The sequence below is a fragment of the Enoplosus armatus genome, chromosome 4 (assembly GCF_043641665.1).
Source record: "Enoplosus armatus isolate fEnoArm2 chromosome 4, fEnoArm2.hap1, whole genome shotgun sequence".
NCBI lineage: Eukaryota > Metazoa > Chordata > Actinopteri > Centrarchiformes > Enoplosidae > Enoplosus > Enoplosus armatus.
In genome coordinates this window covers 11,924,141-11,944,915 of record NC_092183.1, presented here as the reverse complement: position 1 = coordinate 11,944,915, position 20,775 = coordinate 11,924,141, and the positions used below count along the sequence as shown (strand labels likewise).

The 20,775-nt window shown below is 39.9% G+C and overlaps 1 protein-coding gene across 1 annotated transcript in view; it reads left to right on the top strand.

Moving 5' to 3' along the window:
- The window catches only part of ccser1 (coiled-coil serine-rich protein 1), a 106,416-nt gene that overhangs the window by 10,090 nt on the left and 75,551 nt on the right, over positions 1-20,775 (top strand). Inside the window, exons 4-5 of the mRNA XM_070904776.1 lie at positions 3,482-3,572; positions 5,979-6,084. Coding sequence (XP_070760877.1) covers positions 3,482-3,572; positions 5,979-6,084 — 197 coding nt within the window. The remainder of the gene's footprint in view (positions 1-3,481; positions 3,573-5,978; positions 6,085-20,775) is intronic.

Sequence of the window (20,775 nt, the reverse complement as noted above, 5' to 3'; positions counted from 1 at the left end):
GATATTTTGCTTTGGTCTAAGTTCTTCATTTTTTAAGTGCACAAAAGTTCAGGCAAGGTCTTTGAACCAATATTAAGTGCTCTGAAAGCCTTAGTAAGCATAACCCTTATTTTCATTTCGAAAACCTTGTCTAAAAGGTTGTTTCAGGTGATAAAATGTATTCAGAACCAGGTCAAAGCACTATTCATAATGAATAATTAGTTATTTTGGCCTTGTGGGGTTATCAGACTGGTGAGATTTGCTGCATCAGGATAATCCAGTGTTTCTCAATGCAATTCAGTGGTTTTAGTGTGGAATTATCTGCAAATATTATTTGACCTTGGTTTTGCCATGTCCTTTTGGGTCTAGAGTAATTGGAAAGAAACTGACTGGTGTAAGCATGGTACTGGAGAAACCCATGTTGGCATTTGAGAGCTCTTCACCTCACCTGCATGTGTAAGCTACAATAATTAGACTGTCTTTTATTCAAGGGCATGTAGTGTATTAATCAGTTTATTTGCCAATCTTTATTCATGTAGCTACTTTTTTTTCTGCAATGGATTTCCCTTTGATGACCATCAGATGGCAGCATTGACTCTTGAAATGCAACTGAACCAAAATGAGCATCATGCATCATGATAACCTCATAATAATACCAAGAACATGGGAGCATTTAGTGCGAGATTACAAACTAAGATTTTGTGGTGGGCATTAAGTGGTGAAACATGACTCCCTGCAGTGATGTGAATAAGGGATTGGGAAAATCTTATCAGTAATTTAGACTTTTAAGAAATATTGAAACCATAATGTGATAGAAGATACTGTTGATAATTCAGGGCCACCCAGGGTGGAGGGAGGTTTGTAAAACATGTATTTTTATGCCGTTCTTGAATTATTATTGCTGGATTTTGGATGAGTTTATTTAAACCAATATTTGAAGGTCTTTCATGAGAGAAGATACGTTATTGTAAATAAGACTGTAGTTTTATGTAACATCTGTCATCATTCTCTGTGTTTCACCTGCCGAACAAGAACATGCAGTTTGAAAGGTGGGAGGTAGATAAAGGCAGGGGGATACAGGTGAAATACCTCTGGCTTTGATATGAGACCAACAGAGGCATTTATGTGACGACGGGTTTGTCATAACTTACTCAGGCACCAAACTTCTTTGCAGTTTAGTGGTATTTGTACATGATTATTTCTGGTTTAACTTAAAAATTTGTTATTTTACAAAGACTCAATCGCTTTTGTAAGTAAACATCCTGCTTTGAATTCAGTTGCATTTATCAACTTTTTAACTTTGTAAAATATATGAGCTCATGTTGAGTATTTTAAAATATATAGCCTTTCTGTGTTGACTGTACACATGTTTACTTTGAGAAGTTTTTTGTTGGAATTTTGCTTTTGTCTATTACATGCTAAAGTATATGCTACTGCACATGCTACCCTAGTAGTCGGTAGAGTGTAGCATTATTAGTATAGTTTGACTCATAGCCTTAAAGGCAAAAGTCAAGCTATACTCACGGTTCTCCTGCAACTGATCTGCGCCAGCAATAGCCGTGGCCAGAGGCATTATATTTTCGAGTTGTCAGTCCGTCCCTTGTGAATGCAACATCTCAGGAACGACCTGAGGGAATTTCTTCATATTTGGCACAAATGTCCACTTGGACTCAAGGATGAACTGACTAAAATTTTTTGTCAAAGGCCAAGGTCACTGTGACCTCACAAACACATTCAAGAATTGATGACCATATATCTCAGTTGGTCGGACAATGAATAGGTGACACTTTTGGCTCAAAGGTCACTGTGACCTCAAAATAGGTTGTTAGCCATAATTTAAGAATGAATTTGGCGATTCCAGATTTCACACACATGTTGACTGGGATGACACAATGAGTAAACAATAACTAGTACAGTACAGGCTTTCTTCCATCTTGTCCATTCGTGCCTCATTCTGAATCTAGAATGTTATCGGAATCATGTGACTGCAAACAACGTACACAACCGTCAGCATGTTGATGTTCCTATCAACATGTGGTTGGACCACACCTACATACTAACATAGTAGCTATTTTACGCAGAAAAACGGTTAAGAACTTCCATTATCAGTGATCCACAACTTAAAATGAATATGGGCAGGGGCATGAAGTGGGGGGGGCCAATGGCCTCTTGCCTATTTCCTACCCCCCTACTTCCGGCATCCTTGCTTGGACCACATCCATCTTGCACGGTTATGATGCTATCGCATTAACAAAATCTGTCCAGAGTCAGACATTTAAACTCCTGGCAAAGTACTCAGAACCACTTCTGTAGTAGTTCCCGCTACAGTAGGTGTCTCCAGGACCACATTTTGCCATGATGACACACGCTGTCGCGGCTTGTAAACAAGTACGTGTGTACCTTTTTAGCCAATCCATCTATGATAATCCTTCATTAATCAGTTCAACGATGTATATTCACTGAAATCATACACATGTAGCATCAATATAGTGATAACTTCCATTTAGCAAAAAAATACACTATACCTTTTAATTCAATTCCTCCTAAGTATTGGAGTCTGAACAGACAATGGATGTAAATTACAACTTGACAGGTTGGTGGAGGCATACAACCGCGGGGAGATACTTCTACTTTCTTTGAGTAAGGATATCAGCATTGTCAGCTATGTCATATTGGCAAAGAACACCCTGTTCTCTGTAAGGTAGATGGAAAAGACGGTACATTTTGTTAGATTCATATTTAGAGCCTACAAAATCAAGTTAAAGTCATGAGACAAATGACTGTGAATACAATTTCATAAATCACATGACTGCCTCTCTGCCTCTCTTTGTCATGGAGAGAGAAGAGAGAAATGCTGTAGATTTGCAAAGTTTTTCTTGTTCAGCAGGTATTTTTTACTCGTGAAGCACGGGGAATGATGACAGATGTAACACAAAACTACAGCCTTATTTGGCACATTCATTGCTTTCTCAAACTGAACCCTAATGATCCCCACATAACAGGAGTAGCAATATGTTTTTATGAGCTCGGATGCAATAATGAGGGACTAAATATCTCATTAAGTGCAGGGAAAGTAAAAATCTCCCTAATAACATCCTAATACCATACCTAAACTAAAATATAATTGTTATTATTGGTAATGTTGATCAACTTTAGTGTCTTTTTCTGAATGTTATGAGCCACCTGGATTACTTTGATGACAATCATTTAATAATTGGCTTCAATAATAACCCTATCTTTAATTAGTATTTTTTGTTTTTCCTCCTCAGGGTTCGCAGAACCTGTTGGATATTAATGAGTGTCTAGCTAAAATGATATTAAAATGGACTTATTTAGACGAACATTTTGATTCCTAAAGTATGTTTCCTCCATTAGGAATACAGAACATCATATTATCGATTGTATTATTATGAAGATGATAATTACTCATTATTATTATTTTGTCAGATGTATATTTTAAATTCTTTATTTCAAGTTTTGGGGTTTTGCTTTTTCTCTTAAGGATGTTTTAAACAACCTGGGTTCCTCAGAGCTGGATGAAGACGATCTCATGTTAGACCTGGACCTCTCTGACGATCAGCGACATCGACACGGTAACTTTTTCACAACATGACATCTCTACACTGAAGTCTGGTCAAGTGTGTGGGTGAAGCATACGACAGGTTATGAGAAGATACAGATGATACACCAGCTCACTTTTTCACTCTTAACTGTATCAAGCAAGCTGATTTTCTGCATCTGTCTCGCACTTCCTTTACAATTACTACAAAACTGCAGGTATAGGGTTATCAAATCAGTCAAATGCAGAATTCAACACTATCAGCAGCTGGGTCAAATACATGGTATGACTTTTTGTTTTATTTTCTAGGTACATTTCCCCCAAATCATTGTGTTGCTGTTCCTCTGGAAAGAAGCTAAGACTTCTTAGAAACTAAGCTTTCAAATCAAGAGAGAATCTGTCACATACAAAGTCTTGCCTTTTATCTATCCCTTCTTCTATTCAAGTAAATGTCTGCTCATATTTCCTTATTGTCACTGATTCCTTTTTCCTTCTTTCTTGCTATTCCTCTCTCACTCTGTTTCTCATCACTCTCTGTCTCTTTTTCCCCTCATTAAGCCACCTCTACTCCATCACCTTAAAACATGAAACCAGTACCCTCCCTGGGTCTTTTAACATGTGCCACGATTTTGATGTAGCTGCCTCGTTTACAGTGATTTATCTCCTTTGTTGTTTTGGCATTTCAGTCACACTCCTCCTGACATGCCTCATGGTTAAAAAGTGACTGTCAGAGGTGAAGTATTGTTGTGCTCTGCCACAGTGCAGCATGGAGTACCAAACACAGTAACCCCAGCCTCCTTTCATATAACACATAAGGAACATTTGAATGAATGTGGTGGGCGGCTGTAACCGCACCACACTTAAATGTGTTAAAATCTTCATTCATGTGTTGATTCTTCACTTGTTCATGTCTTAAGAGGGAATTTACTATTTTACTGTTGTGAATAGACGTAGTGAAGTGAAATGACTGATTGAATTTGCAAGCACTATTCTTATTTAATCATTCCTTGCAGCAACATTATGGTAATTAGGCAAAAAAAATGCAGGCTCTTGCAAATACTGTCAGTATTGATTATGTTTCTGGTGATCTCAGATTGCAAGTGTTTGCTTCATATTAATTCACATCATACTGCAAAGACACAAAATGCATCGACTTGGACAGTCGGTGGCAGAGTATGACACGTAATTGAAATGACTCGGCGGGGTAAACATGAGCTTCAAACGTGATCACCTTCAATTTCAAGTTACTCAGATACAGGGACTACATGTTTGACAGGGTACATTTACTCTCTTTAACTCAGATCTCTGAGTCAAATCATACATAAATGTGAGGTTAGATTCATCTGTCTCTAGGCAACATTTAAGTCCCAGATGGACTCACAGAATATTGCAGTTGCAGTCAAATAAAGTAACATGACCAGCAGCACTGTGTAGAAAAGACTACAACAGGAGCTTCAGCCCTAATAAACTGAATTTCCTGTGCTTATGGGGATTGGAGAGTTTTGGGAGGGAGGGTGGGTTTGAACTGAGCACTCACACACCCACACAAACGCACACACACACACACACACACACACACACAGAGATAAAACATCTTTAAAGGCACTGGCTGATGCAGAGCTAAAGGAAGCACCATCATTAATACACACACTAACACACAAGTGCGCATGCTTAGTCATTAGACCTAATGGTTTGCAGACTGTAGCATGAAATTAAAGGTTTGATGAATTGTTCTCATAAAGTCAAGGGACTAAGACTTTGCTCTGGCGATGGAAGAGTACGGTTCTTCCACACACTCAAATTAAAGGGACTAATTTAAATACACACACACACACACACACACACGTACAGGCTGTATACACAAAGCAGACAGACCAGATACATGCACACGTACATATAAAGATGTTAAGGAACATGCAGACACACACACCCATCCCACACACCTGCATACGCTCATTGGCACTCCTTATTTTTTACCTCTCCTAGGTGGCTTGTTGAAGCCTTTATTAAAAAGCAAGCAGTTTCACAGCAATTTATGGCCAACAGCGTTCAGCTTCAGGCTCTGTGTTCCCACTCCAACTGAGACTCATGCCCTGTGGAATCAGACAGGGACAGAAAGAGAGAGACCGCGGGACCTTTACAAAGACATGAAGAGATCTGGGCTTCATCACCAGCTTTTATTCTAAACTCTAATTTTACAACAACTGATAGTATCGTTATTACTCAAATACTCTATCACTACTGTATTTTAATAAGCTACTTTGTGACGTGACCGGTGTTTTACAGCTCTAATTAAATTTAGGTGGAGATGTTAAGTAGAGAGTTATTATTTTTTGATAAATAAAAAATGTTGTGGTCAGGTTAGGCACTTAGGCACATTTTAGGTGTCAACTGAGATAAGAAAATCAGCTTGATATGATGATTCTATGTGTGTGCACAGTGTCCAGAGAAGACTCCAGCCAGTCCCTGGCCTCCTGTCTCAACCTGCTCCCCTCCCCCATGGACCCATCAGGAGATCGTGTCCTGGGGAAAGAAAACAATCAGAGGTAAATAAATATGTATATTTATATTCATATACTGAATGTGCTGTCACATTTCTTCACAGGGAAGAAAAGAGAGCTATTGGGAGACTGTACAAAAAATGCAAAAGTGATGTCACATTAACAAAGCGAATGAAGACAAGACGTGTATGTGTATTTGTGTATATACTGTATGTGCCAAACATAATAGAACCACAATCATGGACTGAAAAGACAGGAGAAAAATTGGCAATGTTTGTGGTATTGGCTGGCCTAAAACAGGATTCAATTATATACAATTGGTATATATGAATGGCTCAAGGATCTGTTTTGATGCACTTACCCACTTGGCCACAGGGGCATTTATCGTCTGTAAGGTATATCTTAATTACATTATAGCGACAATGCAGCTTTTTTTTCCAAATGCTCTCCATTGCCACTTGAGAGAGGGTTATTGTCTATTCTAGGAATTGCTGACTTGAATGTTCCCCGTAAATGCATAACATGTTTTATGTCTTTCCCTCCCTTGGAGATGAGACGAGACTAGCACAGAAAGAGGGTAAATAAATAAATAAATTCCCTTGTAATGAATATGCAAGCTGTCTTTCTGTTCTCCTCTGTCTCCCAGTAGCCGACGGCTGAAAGAGAACACTTAGAGTTTCTGTTTGTACGTGTGAGCACCACTGCCTAAGGACGGCTCCATATCTGATTTGATTTGGCCACTTGTTTCTTCTCTACACTGATGAATCAGGATAGGTCTTTCTGGGCACACAGATAAATGCATGTACACTCACACATCTGCACAAAGATGCACACACACACACATAGCGGCTCTGTGGATAGGGCTTATTTGGTTTTATGGAGTCAGTGGGCAATGAAGGGCTTGTACCACCAGTGGTATCATCTGGTGGTGTGTCTGACAAGGAAGCAGATGATTATTACTTTACCTTTCAGTGCTCCTCTCTCTACTCCCTGGTTGAATTTATTTTATATCTGCTCTCACCCATAGAGTAAATGTAATGTGTCTGTCCTTGTATTCCCCTGAATAAACTGGCCATGATCCTCTTTGTTTGCAGAGACAGTGCAGGTCAACCTGTGTGAGTGGTTCTGAAGTAGCGGTTGAAGGATTTATTCTACACCATTGAGACTTTGGACTTAGTCTTGGCTTCTCATTTTTTTCTGAGAAGGGTTTTTTATCACGCTTCTCACACTCTTTGAACGTTGAATAGAGGGAGACATTTTCTGTGTCTAGACAGTGTCAGTGAATCATGTAAGTCAGGAGTCAACCTTTTCAACTTATCCCAGGTTTTTGTCAGACGGTTAAGTCCCACTTCTCCACTGGTCTTTGAAAGCACCGGAGGACTATTCGTGTCCACACATACAAACATTTGCATTATTCCTCTCTGTATACAAGGTCAAGGCTAAAATGCAATTTGCCTGAAACCACTTTTCTTCTGTTTGATTGAGTTTGCCTGGACTGCAGCGGTTTAGGCTAGAAATACCATAATATGAGGAGATAGCTCCACCCCTTTCAGTCCAATCAGAGACGGTACATTATAATAGTATCCTTTTAGCAGTGCAAGGAGATGAATGAATGCATTGATGAGGGAATAGGGAATCAAATGCCCCAACCTGATTTTATAGTGTTACTCTGAGATGACCATCCATTCTCAGACATACAGTGCTGTGAAAAAGTATTTGCCCCCTTCCTGATTTCTTATTTTTTTGCATATTTGTCACGCTTAAATGTTTCAGATCATCAAACAAATTTTAATATTAGACAAAGATAACCAGAGTAAATACAAAATGCAGTTTTTAAATGATGATTTCATTTTATTAAGGGAAAAAAGCTATCCAAATCTACCTGGTCCTATGTGAAAAAGTAATTGCCCCCTAGACCTAATAACCAATCTGCAATCAAGCGTTTGCGATAACTGGCAATGAGTCTTTTACATCGCTGTGGAGGAATTTTGGCCCACTCTTCTTTGCAGAATTGTTTTAATTCAGCCACATTGGAGGGTTTTCGAGCATGAACGGCCTGTTTAAGGTCATGCCACAGCATCTCAATTGGATTTAAGTCTGGACTTTGACTAGGCCACTCCAAAATCTTCATTTTGTTTTTTTAAGCCATTCAGAGGTGGACTTGCTGGTGTGTTTCGGGTCATTGTCCTGCTGCATAACCCAAGTGCGCTTGAGCTTGAGGTCTCGAACTGATGGCCGGACATTCTCCTTCAGGATTTTCTGGTAGAGAGTAGAATTCATGGTTCCATCAATTACGGCAAGTTGTCCAGGTCCTGAAGCAGCAAAGCAGCCCCAGACCATCACACTACCACCACCATGTTTGACTGTTGGTATGATGTTCTTTTTATGAAATGCTGTGTTAGTTTTACGCCAAATGTAACGGGACGCACACCTTCCAAAAAGTTCAACTTTTGTCTCATCAGTCCACAGAATATTTTCCCAAAAGTCTTGGGGATCATCAAGATGTTTTTTGGCAAATGTGAGACGAGCCTTTGTGTTCTTTTTGGTCAGCAGTGGTTTTCGCCTTGGAACTCTCCCATGGATGCCATTTTTGCCCAGTCTCTTTCTTATTGTTGAATCATGGACCCTGACCTTAACTGAGGCAAGTGAGGCCTGCAGTTCTTTAGATGTTGTTCTTGGTTCTTTTGTGACCTCCTGGATGAGTCGTCGATGCGCTCTTGGAGTAATTTTGGTAGGCTGGCCACCCCTGGGAAGGTTCACCACTGTTCCAAGTTTTCTCCATTTGTGGATAATAGCTCTCACCGTGGTTCGCTGGAGTCCCAAAGCCTTAGAAATGGCTTTGTAACCCTTTCCAGACTGATAAATGTTTCTCATCTGTTCTTGAATTTCTTTAGACCTCGGCATGATGTTTTGCTTTTTGAGATCTTTCAGCCTGCTTCATTTTCTCAGACATGCTCTATTTAAGTGATTTCTTGATTCAACAGGTCTGGCAGTAATCAGGCCTGGGTGTGGCTAGTGTAATTGAACTCAGCTTTCCAAAAAATGTGGTTAATCACAGTTAATTCATGATTTAACAAGGGGGGCCAATTACTTTTTCACATAGGGCCAGGTAGGTTTGGATAGTTTTTTCCCCTTAATAAATGAAATCATCATTTAAAAACTGCATTTTGTATTTACTCAGGTCATCTTTGTCTTATATTAAAATTTGTTTGATGATCTGAAATATTTAAGTGTGACAAATATGCAAAAATATAAGAAATCAGGAAGGGGGCAAATACTTTTTCACAGCACTGTATGTTTTAACAACACTAAAAGTCTACAGCCATGCTAGCGGCTCTGTGAGGCTGTACTTGGGCACAGTGGTGCTTTTAGCTAAAAGCTAACATCAGCATGCTAACATGCTCACAGTGACAATGCTAACATGCTCACAGCGACAATACTAACATGCTGGTGTGTAGCAGGCATCTTAGTTTAGCGCATTAGCATGCTAAAGTTTGCTAATTGGCATTAAAAGCAAAGTACAGCTGAGTCTGATGGAAATCTGATGATCATTTTGTAGGTATTTGGTCATAAACCAAAGTACTGGACAGATTACATTTTTGACCAGATGATGGTGCTTGTAAAAATGCTGGTGCATCACCAAACTTGTTACTAATCATCCTGAGGGGGACATGCATGTGTGTAGCACATTTCAAGGCAATCCATCCAAAAGTTGGTGAGATACAGTATTTCAGTTCGGACCAAAGTGGTGGACCAACCGACACATTGACATTTCTGTCCCTAGAGCCATGCAGCTAGCGTGGCTAAAAAGGTATGCAGTAAATTCACATATCATGTTATGCCTGAGTAATGACCTAATTCGTTTTTTATATGCCACATTCTGCAATAAAATCTTGAACCTTTTACTCCAGAATGACTCAAGTCTCCAAAACTGTAGACACACAATTTAACAGTGTGTGTGCTACTGACAGTGAGAAAGTGATATGATATAGTGAGCTTAGGGAGAAGTGTGTGTTCAGTTAAGTTCTCCACAGCAAGAGAGCAGTTTTTGTAGAGGAAGTGCCGAGCAGCAGAGTAACCTCAGTAAACATAAAAAAAAGACTGGATGGAAAGTGCAGCTACACGAAGATAAAAAAGACAAATCACACCAGTGAGGCACAGAAAGACTTTCAGACTCTTCTTTCTTTCGATTTCAAAGTGAATTTTAACATTCTGTTTTATTTAAAAAAGCATGTAATTGGGAATCCATGCCAGTGTTCAACATGTTTTGATCTGTTTCGACGGAAACACTGGGACAGGTTACATAATGAAGTTCCTTTCCCTGATCAACTTGTAGCTGCTGGCAGGGGTTAATTTTCCAACTGTGGTAGTTCAATATCTTCACAGATTTCTTCCCTCTCTTTTCAGACAGATTTTTACTGGAAAAGTGTTAAGTCTGTGAGTGAAGAAGCTGAGATTGGAGAGGGGAAAGAGAGCAAAATGTGTTTGCCCAGGGCTTGCTCTTTCACTCTTGCTGTCTTTCTTTCTCCCTGAGTCGCTCTCGCTCTTTGTCTCAGGTTCCACATTCCCTCAAGGGGACATTGATTTGCTGGAGGCAAAGCAAGCTCCCTTCTGTTCACACAAAAACACAAACACAGTACACGCACACACACACACACACACACACACACACACACACACACACCTGTCAGTCAGTCAGCCTGTCCAGAGAGAGTATCAGCTGCAGGATACTGCTGGCTGTCTGACAGGCTGCACAGAACATCTGCTAAACACACACACACACACACACACACACACACACACACACACACACACACACACACACACAGTCTCACGCATACCTCCTCTTTGATGTATGACAGTTGAATGATTTTGATGGCAGGCATTTAATTCTCTGTGTTTATTACTTTGTAAACATTAATACCGCAATAACAAAGCTATAGCAGTAAACGCCATGTGCTAAATATTCGTTTCCACGTTTTTGTGGGTGCATAGGTGTGGAGAGGGAGAGCGACAGAAAAGGATGGACGGGGGGGGTGCTGGAAACATCAGAGTACTTTATACTATGTTCACTTCAGAAATATGGAGTCACATTGTCCCCCATCGCCTCGTATATGCTGCACAGGGATCTGTCAACAGAGACACAGTATACTCTACAATAGTTGTTAATCATGTAATCGTTGACAGGCTGGGACAAAACAAAAGGAAGACGAGAGTATGAGGTTTAATGATGCCACTTTAGACAGATGTTTTTCTAAGGCTGCATTAATTAAATTATCGATGAATCTGCTGATTTTTCTTTTTTTTATTATTTGATTAACCGCAAGAAAAGCAGATGATGACTAAAATGACTAAAACAATTATTAGATTATCGAAATATTTTCAGTCAGCTAATTGATAAATTGACTGATCGTTGCAGCTCTAGATGGTTTCCACTACAGTGACGTTTCAGTAGCTTCGTATATATAAATCAGATTTGGGTCAGATTTATTTTAGCAGAGAGTAGTGTAATGTTGCTCTCTAATGAACCTTTAACACAGCAGCTTCGTTTGCTGTTCCTATATGCTTCTATTTCATATTTAAATGCTGAAAACACCAAATGATTGCAGTCATACGGGGCTACATATTGACAGAATGTAGAAGAGCCAAAAATACTTTTTTTGGCATCAGCTAAATGATGAGTATTTAGTTTCATGTGCTTTGTTACATAATACCCTCTTTGGTGTGTTATGCACTTTTGCCAGTTGCAGTACTTTCTCTTGATGATATTCATTGCATTACAATGAATGTGCCTCAATGCTTTCTGCTTGGCGGAGGCCCAGTGAATACTGAATATTTGTTTGTGTGATGTATCTTAATGCCTGTTTTTTGTGAAGATGTCGACTTCTCCCTTGTCTCTCCTATAGAAAAAGACACAGAGGAAATTAAATTTTGACAGTTGGGATATAGCTTGCCTGTTGCTATGGTAACGGCTGTCTGCCTGTTGAGTGTTCCCTTTCCCTTTTTCTTTCCTTTTCCCTTTTTTTTTCTTTTCATTGCTGCTGATTACTATGCAGAAGACAGGTAGTCCGAGGAGAGGAGACGCGAACACTCGGAGGTGTCCTCGTCTGTCAGTATGCAGTGGACACTCGCGCAAATCTCAATCTTTACTTCTGATTTGAGGATTAATGTGCAGCTGTAACGTTCACATGCTCTTGCGTTGGCAGAATAAGACTTATTAGAAAAATGTCAACAATTCTCCTCAGTGGCAACTTAATTAAAGATGACTTCAGAGTTCATATTTTGTTTCTCCTGTTTATACTCCCAGAATGCACAAGGTTTGAGTCTTGTGTACAACAAGCGGTTGGGACTCTCATTTAACAGCCTGCCAAGTCATACTAAGTATACTACCAAAAAACCACAGGCCTCAAGCTATTCCGCAATCACTGTACATTGAGTTACCCTCATTTGTTGGGGGGGAGTTAGAAGAGGAGCAAGTGAGACAGAATAAGCTGGTAAATTAAATGCAGCATAGACGGCAACAGGGAGGGGAGTGTAAGAAAGAAAGTATACTCATACTTGTTATACTTGATTCAGCTGTGTAGAGAAGGCATCTTATGATTCGAAAAGACACCCTCCTCACATTCGGGTAGATATGGTACATAGTGATGCACTCTCAGTTGGCCCTGTAGTCTCCCACAGAGACATGTAATCCGTGATTATATAGAATTTGCTCACATACACACATAAACAGAGGAACAAATGTGTTTAATGTTAATATGATTCATAAAGTATATCAGCCAAGTTGTTGTCTAATCCCACCTGACTTGATATAGTCATCAAAAATAACACACACACACGCGTCTCCTCCCACAGTAAAGCGTATACTTGCAAACACACGTTCACATGCACACATGCACATTTATAAAAATAGACAAGCATAAAGAATCCAGCTGAGCCTTGGAGTGGAGCTGGGGACAGATAAAATGCACTGCAGCATGATTTTCAGACACAGACACACACAAAGCATACAGTGGGAGTCGGAGGGAACACAGAGTAGATTTCCCTCCCTCTCTGTTCAATTTGCTGGTATGTAATGATGCCAAATTTGTTAATCCAACAAGCGCTGACAAAACTCACAGTTTTTCATCTCGTATTAATCGGTGGTTTTTGGACTGTTTTACAACATATATCAAAGAGAATTTGTTTGCAATGTTCCTGTCACATTCTTTTTAAGGAGATAGTTTTGTTTTTCCTCACAGTCTGTGCCCACAGATTGCTTGTGCTAGCTAAGCATCACACTCTTACAAAGCCTCTGAGAAAAAGCTTGTAATTTTCAGACCGGCCTAATAGGCTAAACATGTTAAAAATCCTGTAGTGTGCATCTGTTATCATGCATATTTCTGTAGTCCATAGCTGTTGTTTAGCTTCTAATTTTCATCACTCCATTGGGTTTATTAAATGTTCAACACAGGGAGACTAATTAGTGTTGGCTTTCGTTTTTTTTTCCCATTTTGCTTTGAGTGGGAACTTGTGGTTCTGATTTGTAACGCAGAGAAAAACATCAGACTGGCAATGAATAAGTCATTCCTTTGCTTTCCATTACTTTTTTTGTCAAGTGGTCTGTTCCAGAAATGAAAGGAATTATTTAAGCAGTATTCACTGTTACTCTTTTGTTAACTGATTGTAAGACATGAGTGTTTTGTTTTCCTGAATTAATGTAATTTTACAGCTTATGGAGGATATTTGAAGATCAAAGACAGGGGTGTTTTTTGTTTTTGGCTCTTCATGAATTGTCTGCCTCTCGTCTCTTTATCTGGTCTCTTTGTTGTGGACTATAGCTTACTGTCTGTTGATCTTGAACATATTTTTGATACGACATGCTGAGATTAGAGCATGGTTCTAAGGAAGTGTGCGGCAAAATGCTGAAATTTGCATTCTGTAGGGATACATTACCACCCTGTTTGTTGCTTTCTCAAACACATTCCTTCTACTATTGACAACAAAAAAGCATACTGAATATTTCCCATGAGAATTTGCTGCTGATATAACTGCCCTTATTCATGTTTGGGCTTAGTAGCTGTCTGTAGCAGCTAGCATCAGCATCACCAAAAACTAGCGACAGGAAACTTTGGCTTTTTTTTATTAGAGGCTTGTAACTGCAATTCGTTTTTGGCTAAGTGCTTTGCAAGTTTATAGGAATAGTTCAACTATTGAGTATGCTTTTATGCTTTCTTTTCGAGAGTTAGATGATAAGATCGATATCAATCTAATATCTGTGCAGCAAGTGGAGAGATGTTGATCCTAGCTTAGCATAAAGACTAGAAGTAGGGGGAGACAGCTAGCCTGGCTCAGAACAGAAATGTAGAAACAATAATTTGTGGTTCAGGAGGCATTACGTGCTGTAAGTAATTCTTGGCAAACAACAGCTAGATGCAGTGACTGTGCACAGCATCCGGAAATCTTGTCATCAAAGTGATGTTGCCAGGTTTGGTACCATTTTGCCAAAAAGACCAAAACGAAAACCTTTGCTCTCTGACCAAGTCTGGAGATTACATCTGGAGATGCTACACAGAAGTGCTAGGCGGATGGATACACTTCTGTTTATCATATAACTCAACCTAAAACGTAAAAGTGTTGTTCTTACATTTCTGTTTGTGTGCTACAGCTCACTAATTAACACAATGTGTTAGTTTGTGAGCTTTAGAGGTGTTGGTAGGTACATTTCTGAACTTTGACAGAGCCATGCTAAGTTCTGGTAAACATTGATTCATACTTACAGATCCTTTTGTTAACTGTGTGTAAGGGTTGAGTAAATTACAAGTAGAGTAAACAATCAAAGCAAGATTCCACTTGCTGCCATTGTAGTTTTATGCATAATACCTAATTAGTTAACTCACAGTGGCTTATTTTGAATAAACAATTCATTTGCGTCTTCATATCCTGCTCACCAGTGTCCCTTTATACGTAAATATACAGCATATTTCAGTATTGCCATGGAAACAGCTTTTAAAGAAATGAAGATGAGGAGCATACATGCCTTTAATATCCTGGATTATAGAAGCTTATTCCTGGTACCTTGGCACATTTCCATTTCATTTAATCAGAATCAGAGCTTATGCAGGTGATTATTACAGGAAATGATGTTTGTGTGCATCAAAACATGAATAAGGGGATATTGGTTAACATTTATTTAGACTTGCTGTCAACGCGAATATCTAGTGTGAGCATTTGACATGGATCTGACCTGAGTGCAGAGTTTGTCACAATAAAGTTGCGCATACAGCATCACTGTCATGTAAATCATTTGTACCTTGCTATGACTCAGCATGGAAACTTTTGTTCATCTGTGCTATTATTTTGTCATGTTGGTGACAACAATGCCACTACCAAATAACAACAAATCAGAATCATGACTCATCTTAAACAATATATTTGGCTCCCTGATGGAAATTAGGCAGCCTGACGTTGACGAGATGGAATGAGATGAAAAGGAGCGAGACATTTTAAATTTATTTTGATGTTGTTACAGACCATCCCTGTGAAACATTAGCTACACACTGTGTTTGTCAAACATGTCCTAGACTGAGAATTTGAAGCTTAAGTGAACAGATCCGCCTTTGTGTTGTCTCTTCACTGTTTACTACAGAAAACCTACATTTATAATGCATCTTGTGACAATGTTAGCGCTGTGTCACACTGTTAAACAGCACTGTTGGATCGACAGTAGATTCTCCACTTGTAACTGTGATGCATATTATCAGCTTAAGCTACGAATACATTATCATACGCTTACTCCAGTATATAGATTTTACTTTAATGATATTTAATATATACTGTAATATTTCTTTTGCGAGTGTTACCTGAGTTTTTGCACTTTTAGCTTCTTGTAGCTGCAGGGTCAGGTGAAGTATAAATGAGGCTGAGGTTCCTTGAATAAACAAAATCACTACACATAACGTAATTGAAATTCTGGTCCTTTATTATCATGGCGTTAGAATAACTAGTGTTAAATAATTATATCCTTAAGTAATGAATAGAGTAGATGAACATTAATGTGCACTCCAGACAATAATGCCCTTTGGGTGGGGAATTTGCATTTTTTAACATGGATTTGTTGATTTGAGTTTATAAAAAAATCAGCCTCAGTCAATCAGTGGTTGCTTTTGTGTCAATTCTCCTTATTGCAAATAGGCAGAGTTACTTTTAAATAAGTGGGACAAACACTAGCATCATTAAATAACTGTAGAAGAAATCCTATAGTGCTTGCATAACAATATAAACTCAAAAAGAGAAACGTGTCTCAGATTTCCCCGGGCAGTCACTCTTGGTAGTGGACTTTATGAACTCACAGCAGGTTTTTTTTGTGCTAAAAAGTGAGAATGTTCTACTTTAGTGGAATATTGCTTTAAGGCTTTAATAGAGGATACAATTTTGGGCAATGTGGCTTGGCAATGTTCTCTGAAATAGGAAAATGTAATGTGACACATGGGACCAATATTAAATAGATCTCTCCAAGCAACAAGAAGTTTTGATAGTAATTAGTGTGTTCTGATAACTCCCTAAGGTTGCTCCCCCACAAAAAGCTAGTGTGGTGGTTCTCAGCCTTTTTGTATGGGATTAACATTACGATACTCACAGAGGCCAAGGCAGTGGACGAGTTGACAGTCTCAGCAGTTAATACATACCAAGTCAGAGAGAGAATATTAGAGTGGGAGGCAGAAGTGGAGTAAGGGTTGAAGACTTCTTGCCAAACAAGTGCAGTTTCAGAGGACAGAGTGCACAGAAAAGCATAAAGGACAATTAGGTTAATCAGAAAGTTAACCCTGCCATATTACATTTGTTTTATATTCTCTCCTTTCCTGTGTCTGAAGACTTGAATTCACCATTAGATTCACTGCCTGGAGCTTGGCTTGTGCTCACTCTTTAGTCACAGATGCACTTTATGTCGGAGATGAGTTTAATGGCAGCATTAAACATTCGAAGCCTCAGGTGCTGAATGCAGATGAGCACCCTGTGTCTGTCAGACGGGGAGAAGGAGTGACAAATGGGGGCGATCATTCTCCTATAGCTGTGGTGTATGTTTATACTTGTGCATGCTTATAAGTGCGCACGTGGCACACAGATGTCTGCAGTACGCACAAGCACACAGCCACACACACGCATGTATTGGATTGTCCCCATAAATATATTCTTTGTTGTCAGTAAAAAATTAATGAGGGAAAAGTTGGCATAGGGGACTGACTGCCATTCTTGCCATGTCTCAGTATTAAAGTGTCCTTTACTGTTATTATTCATGAGACAATGCAGTCTTTATATTGCTGATTGACAAGGGTGCAGCCTACCCCTCTTCACTGCTGCTAAAGATAATGCACTTCAATCACACATAATTTATTTGACTAGCAGTCATTATTCGTCACTTCACACACTAACTGAACATTATGTAAACCCAGACTTCTATGTGTGTCTCGTCGTTGTTGGCTCTGTGTGCGTGTGTGTTGTTTATTGGTCGCGTGGATGTGCATACTTGTTGTGCATGTGTGCTGGTATGTTTCAGTGCTGGGAGCCAACTGTCCAGTAATAAAACACCAGCGTGAGTGGTAAAATAATGAAAGCCATAAAAAGGCAGATAATTGGCTTTTTCAGGTTGGTGAAATGGATCACTTCTAACGCTGCTGTTGAGAAATGGCTTCTGAGAGGAGAGGGGTGAGTCAGAAGGATGGAGGGGAGAGTGTAAGAGACAGAAAGACAATAGAGGAAAAACTACGTATTGAAAGGAGAGGCGATGACAGGAAAAAAGGTGAGGAGAATGTGAGCAAAAGAAGAAATGAAGAAGAGGGGAGAATAGAAGATAAAATGTATTGTGCGGGAAGAAAAAGCTGAAGAAAAAATAAGACTACATTTATATAGCACTTTTATCCAAAGTGCTTTACAAGGTTTTTGCTGCCCATTCATCCATTCACTCACACACTGATGGCAGCAAGCTACTACGCAGGGTGCTGGCCAACCATCAGGAGCATACGATACTTCGACATGTGGACAGGAGGAGGTGGTGAACCGCTAACCCTGTGATCAGTGGACGACCGGCTCGACCTCCTTCTGAGCCACAGCCGCCTCACTATGGAGTACAATTTTTCACACTCCCCTATTTACCTTTTCTTTCCTTTGTGTAATTACTCTGGAAAGACTGTAGAGAGAGAAATCTCTGTGAATATAATAATATTTAATTGCGCTTTAATCCATGTATTGTGTACATGTATGTAAGCAGTACCGGTTTCAGCCACTAGCTGGCGTGATACTACGTCTTTATAAATTCAAATTAGGACTGTGTCCATTTGTGTAATCTGCCAATTGACTCCTATCACAGAGTCCTATTATCTGAACTCACATACATATAACCTGTTCAGAGGTGCTGTGTGTGTGTGTGTGAGAGAGAGCGCAAGTTGTAAAAAAAGAGACATAGGGTGAGCGTGTCGGGCTATGGGCTCTTGACAGTGAAAAGACAGATGACCCCGAGTAGAGGAACGGCCTCCCTGCCTGTACAACATCTATCATCACTGAACAGACTTGTCTTCAATTGTGTTGTGCACTTCCTGGAGTGTGTGTGTGTGTGTGTGTGTGTGTGTGTGTGTGTGTGTATGTGTGCGTGTGTGCGCTCTTGCACGTATGTGTGGAGTAATTACCTGCAGATGAGACTTGTGCTTAGCTGGAAAATTACTTTGTCTACTCTGTAACAGCACTCAGAAATATATACTCTGACATGCTCATGCACACACACACACACACACACACACACACACACACACACACACACTTGCATATACCACACAAACAATCACTTCTTCTGACTTCCTTCCTCAATGAAATCTGGGTTTCACTCAGTTTAACAGGTGTCCTGTTCAATTTATTTTGCTGAAAATCTTGAAGGGAGATTTCAGGTCCAAAATACCAAACTGCAGAAAGTGCTAACATCTGTGTAGGAGACGGCCCATGGCTGGTACAATTCTCCTAAAAAATACATCAAAAGGTAGTCTTGCATTTCCAAAACATGTTGCAGATTCACTGCCATGGTTCTCATTGTTTTATTCCTGCATTATCTGCTTGTAATAACACTTGATCAAAGCTTGCTTAAGGTGATTTTTTTAGGCCCTAAAACCACCTTGCTAAGTTTAGAGTAACATTGTGGTCATATTTAGATATTGGAAATGTAAAAATTTTCTTCCAGTACAGAATGAGATGGGATGTGAGCCTTGGTGAAAAAATAATTTTGCATGCCCATCCCTTACTTTGCACGAAGTAAGGGTGAACTGACATGACATGAACTGCTTCCTGCATTCACACTAAATATGGCCAGGACATACTATAAAATATAATTTTGCAAATTAGTTGCAGGTGGATGATAAGGTTGGCTTATTTCTTGAAATAGAAGAAAAATAAAATCATCACAAAATACCATTTCTACAGCATGACAAATGACCCAGAAATGTCTGTAAAGGTGAAATTTAGTGCTATTCCCACAGTAAAACACATTTACAGCCCTCAGTTTCTCCGTCTTAACAGAAGTATTCCACTCGTCTCCTGAAACAGTAAATGCCTTGCGTAAGGGCACCTCTATGACTATTGTTTCGGGGGTGGCGAGTGTTGTTTGAACCCTTCTCCCACTTATTTTCCTGTCGCTCTGTGGATTTGATGTGCACCACAGAGGTAAAACCCTGGTGAAAGCTAGAGAAAGGGCAAGACTGTCAGGCTCAGAGAAACACACAGACATGGAAAAACAAAAACAAAACAAAAACAACTTTGAGAGTAAAAAAAACAACTTTCTTGTGGCACTGCACTGCGCCACTTGACACGAGCTGTCAGAGAGAAGAGAGCATGATTGATCATATGTCATTTATTTACGCTCAATTCATCCCGCCTAGATAGCAGGGTGGAGCAACAGAGAAATAAATGGAGAAAGTTCACTCTAACCTGAGATGCCAGGCAGGAACAAAAGCTACAAAGAATACAGTTTAAGGACGGGGGAAGCACCCGTGGCTTTTTGACAGACAGAGCTCAGCTGTCCTCAAAAGGCAGCAGGCGTCATCGACATTTGTCTGAGGTGCTAAGCACAATCCCTGGGGGGACAACTTAGGCTTTGATACTGCATCAGTTTAGTGTAGTGGTTGTCAGAGTGACAGGGGTAAAAAAAGAGAGGAAGGGGCAAGTGGAGAGCTGTAGAGACGGAAGACGAGGGCTTGGGCTTGGGTAGGGTGTCGTTGAATAAGGTAAGGGCAGGTGAACAAAGAAGAGTAAGACAGGGAAGCTTGGAGAGAGCGGTTGACAATTGATGAATAGAAAGCGTGAGAAGGAGGGGTGGACAGAGAGAGGGATGGGATGGTGAACCAGTGAAGAAGAAAGTATGAGGGCAATTGAGTCCGACCTTTTCAGTGAGGAGTCTTTGACCGATATTTTAGTGATATGGTCTTGTTTTGCTCAAAGAATGTTTTTCCTAGAGAATTTGCAGCCTGACTCAATGCTCCCCACCTCTGTTTACTTAGTGGTTTTTCTGGAAGAATGGGACAAAAGGCATCTAATTTCCTCTCGCCTCCCATCAGTCAAAGTGAACACGCCCTCTTGATGATAAAGAGCTCCTCGTTTCTGCCTCTCTTTACTGCCAACCCCTTCCCTCTCCTCCTTTTCTTGATATGCAAACTGTGAACTCGCTGGTTGTCTCTGTGGTTTTCAGACAGGAGGTTCGTATTTCTCAGCTCACCTTTT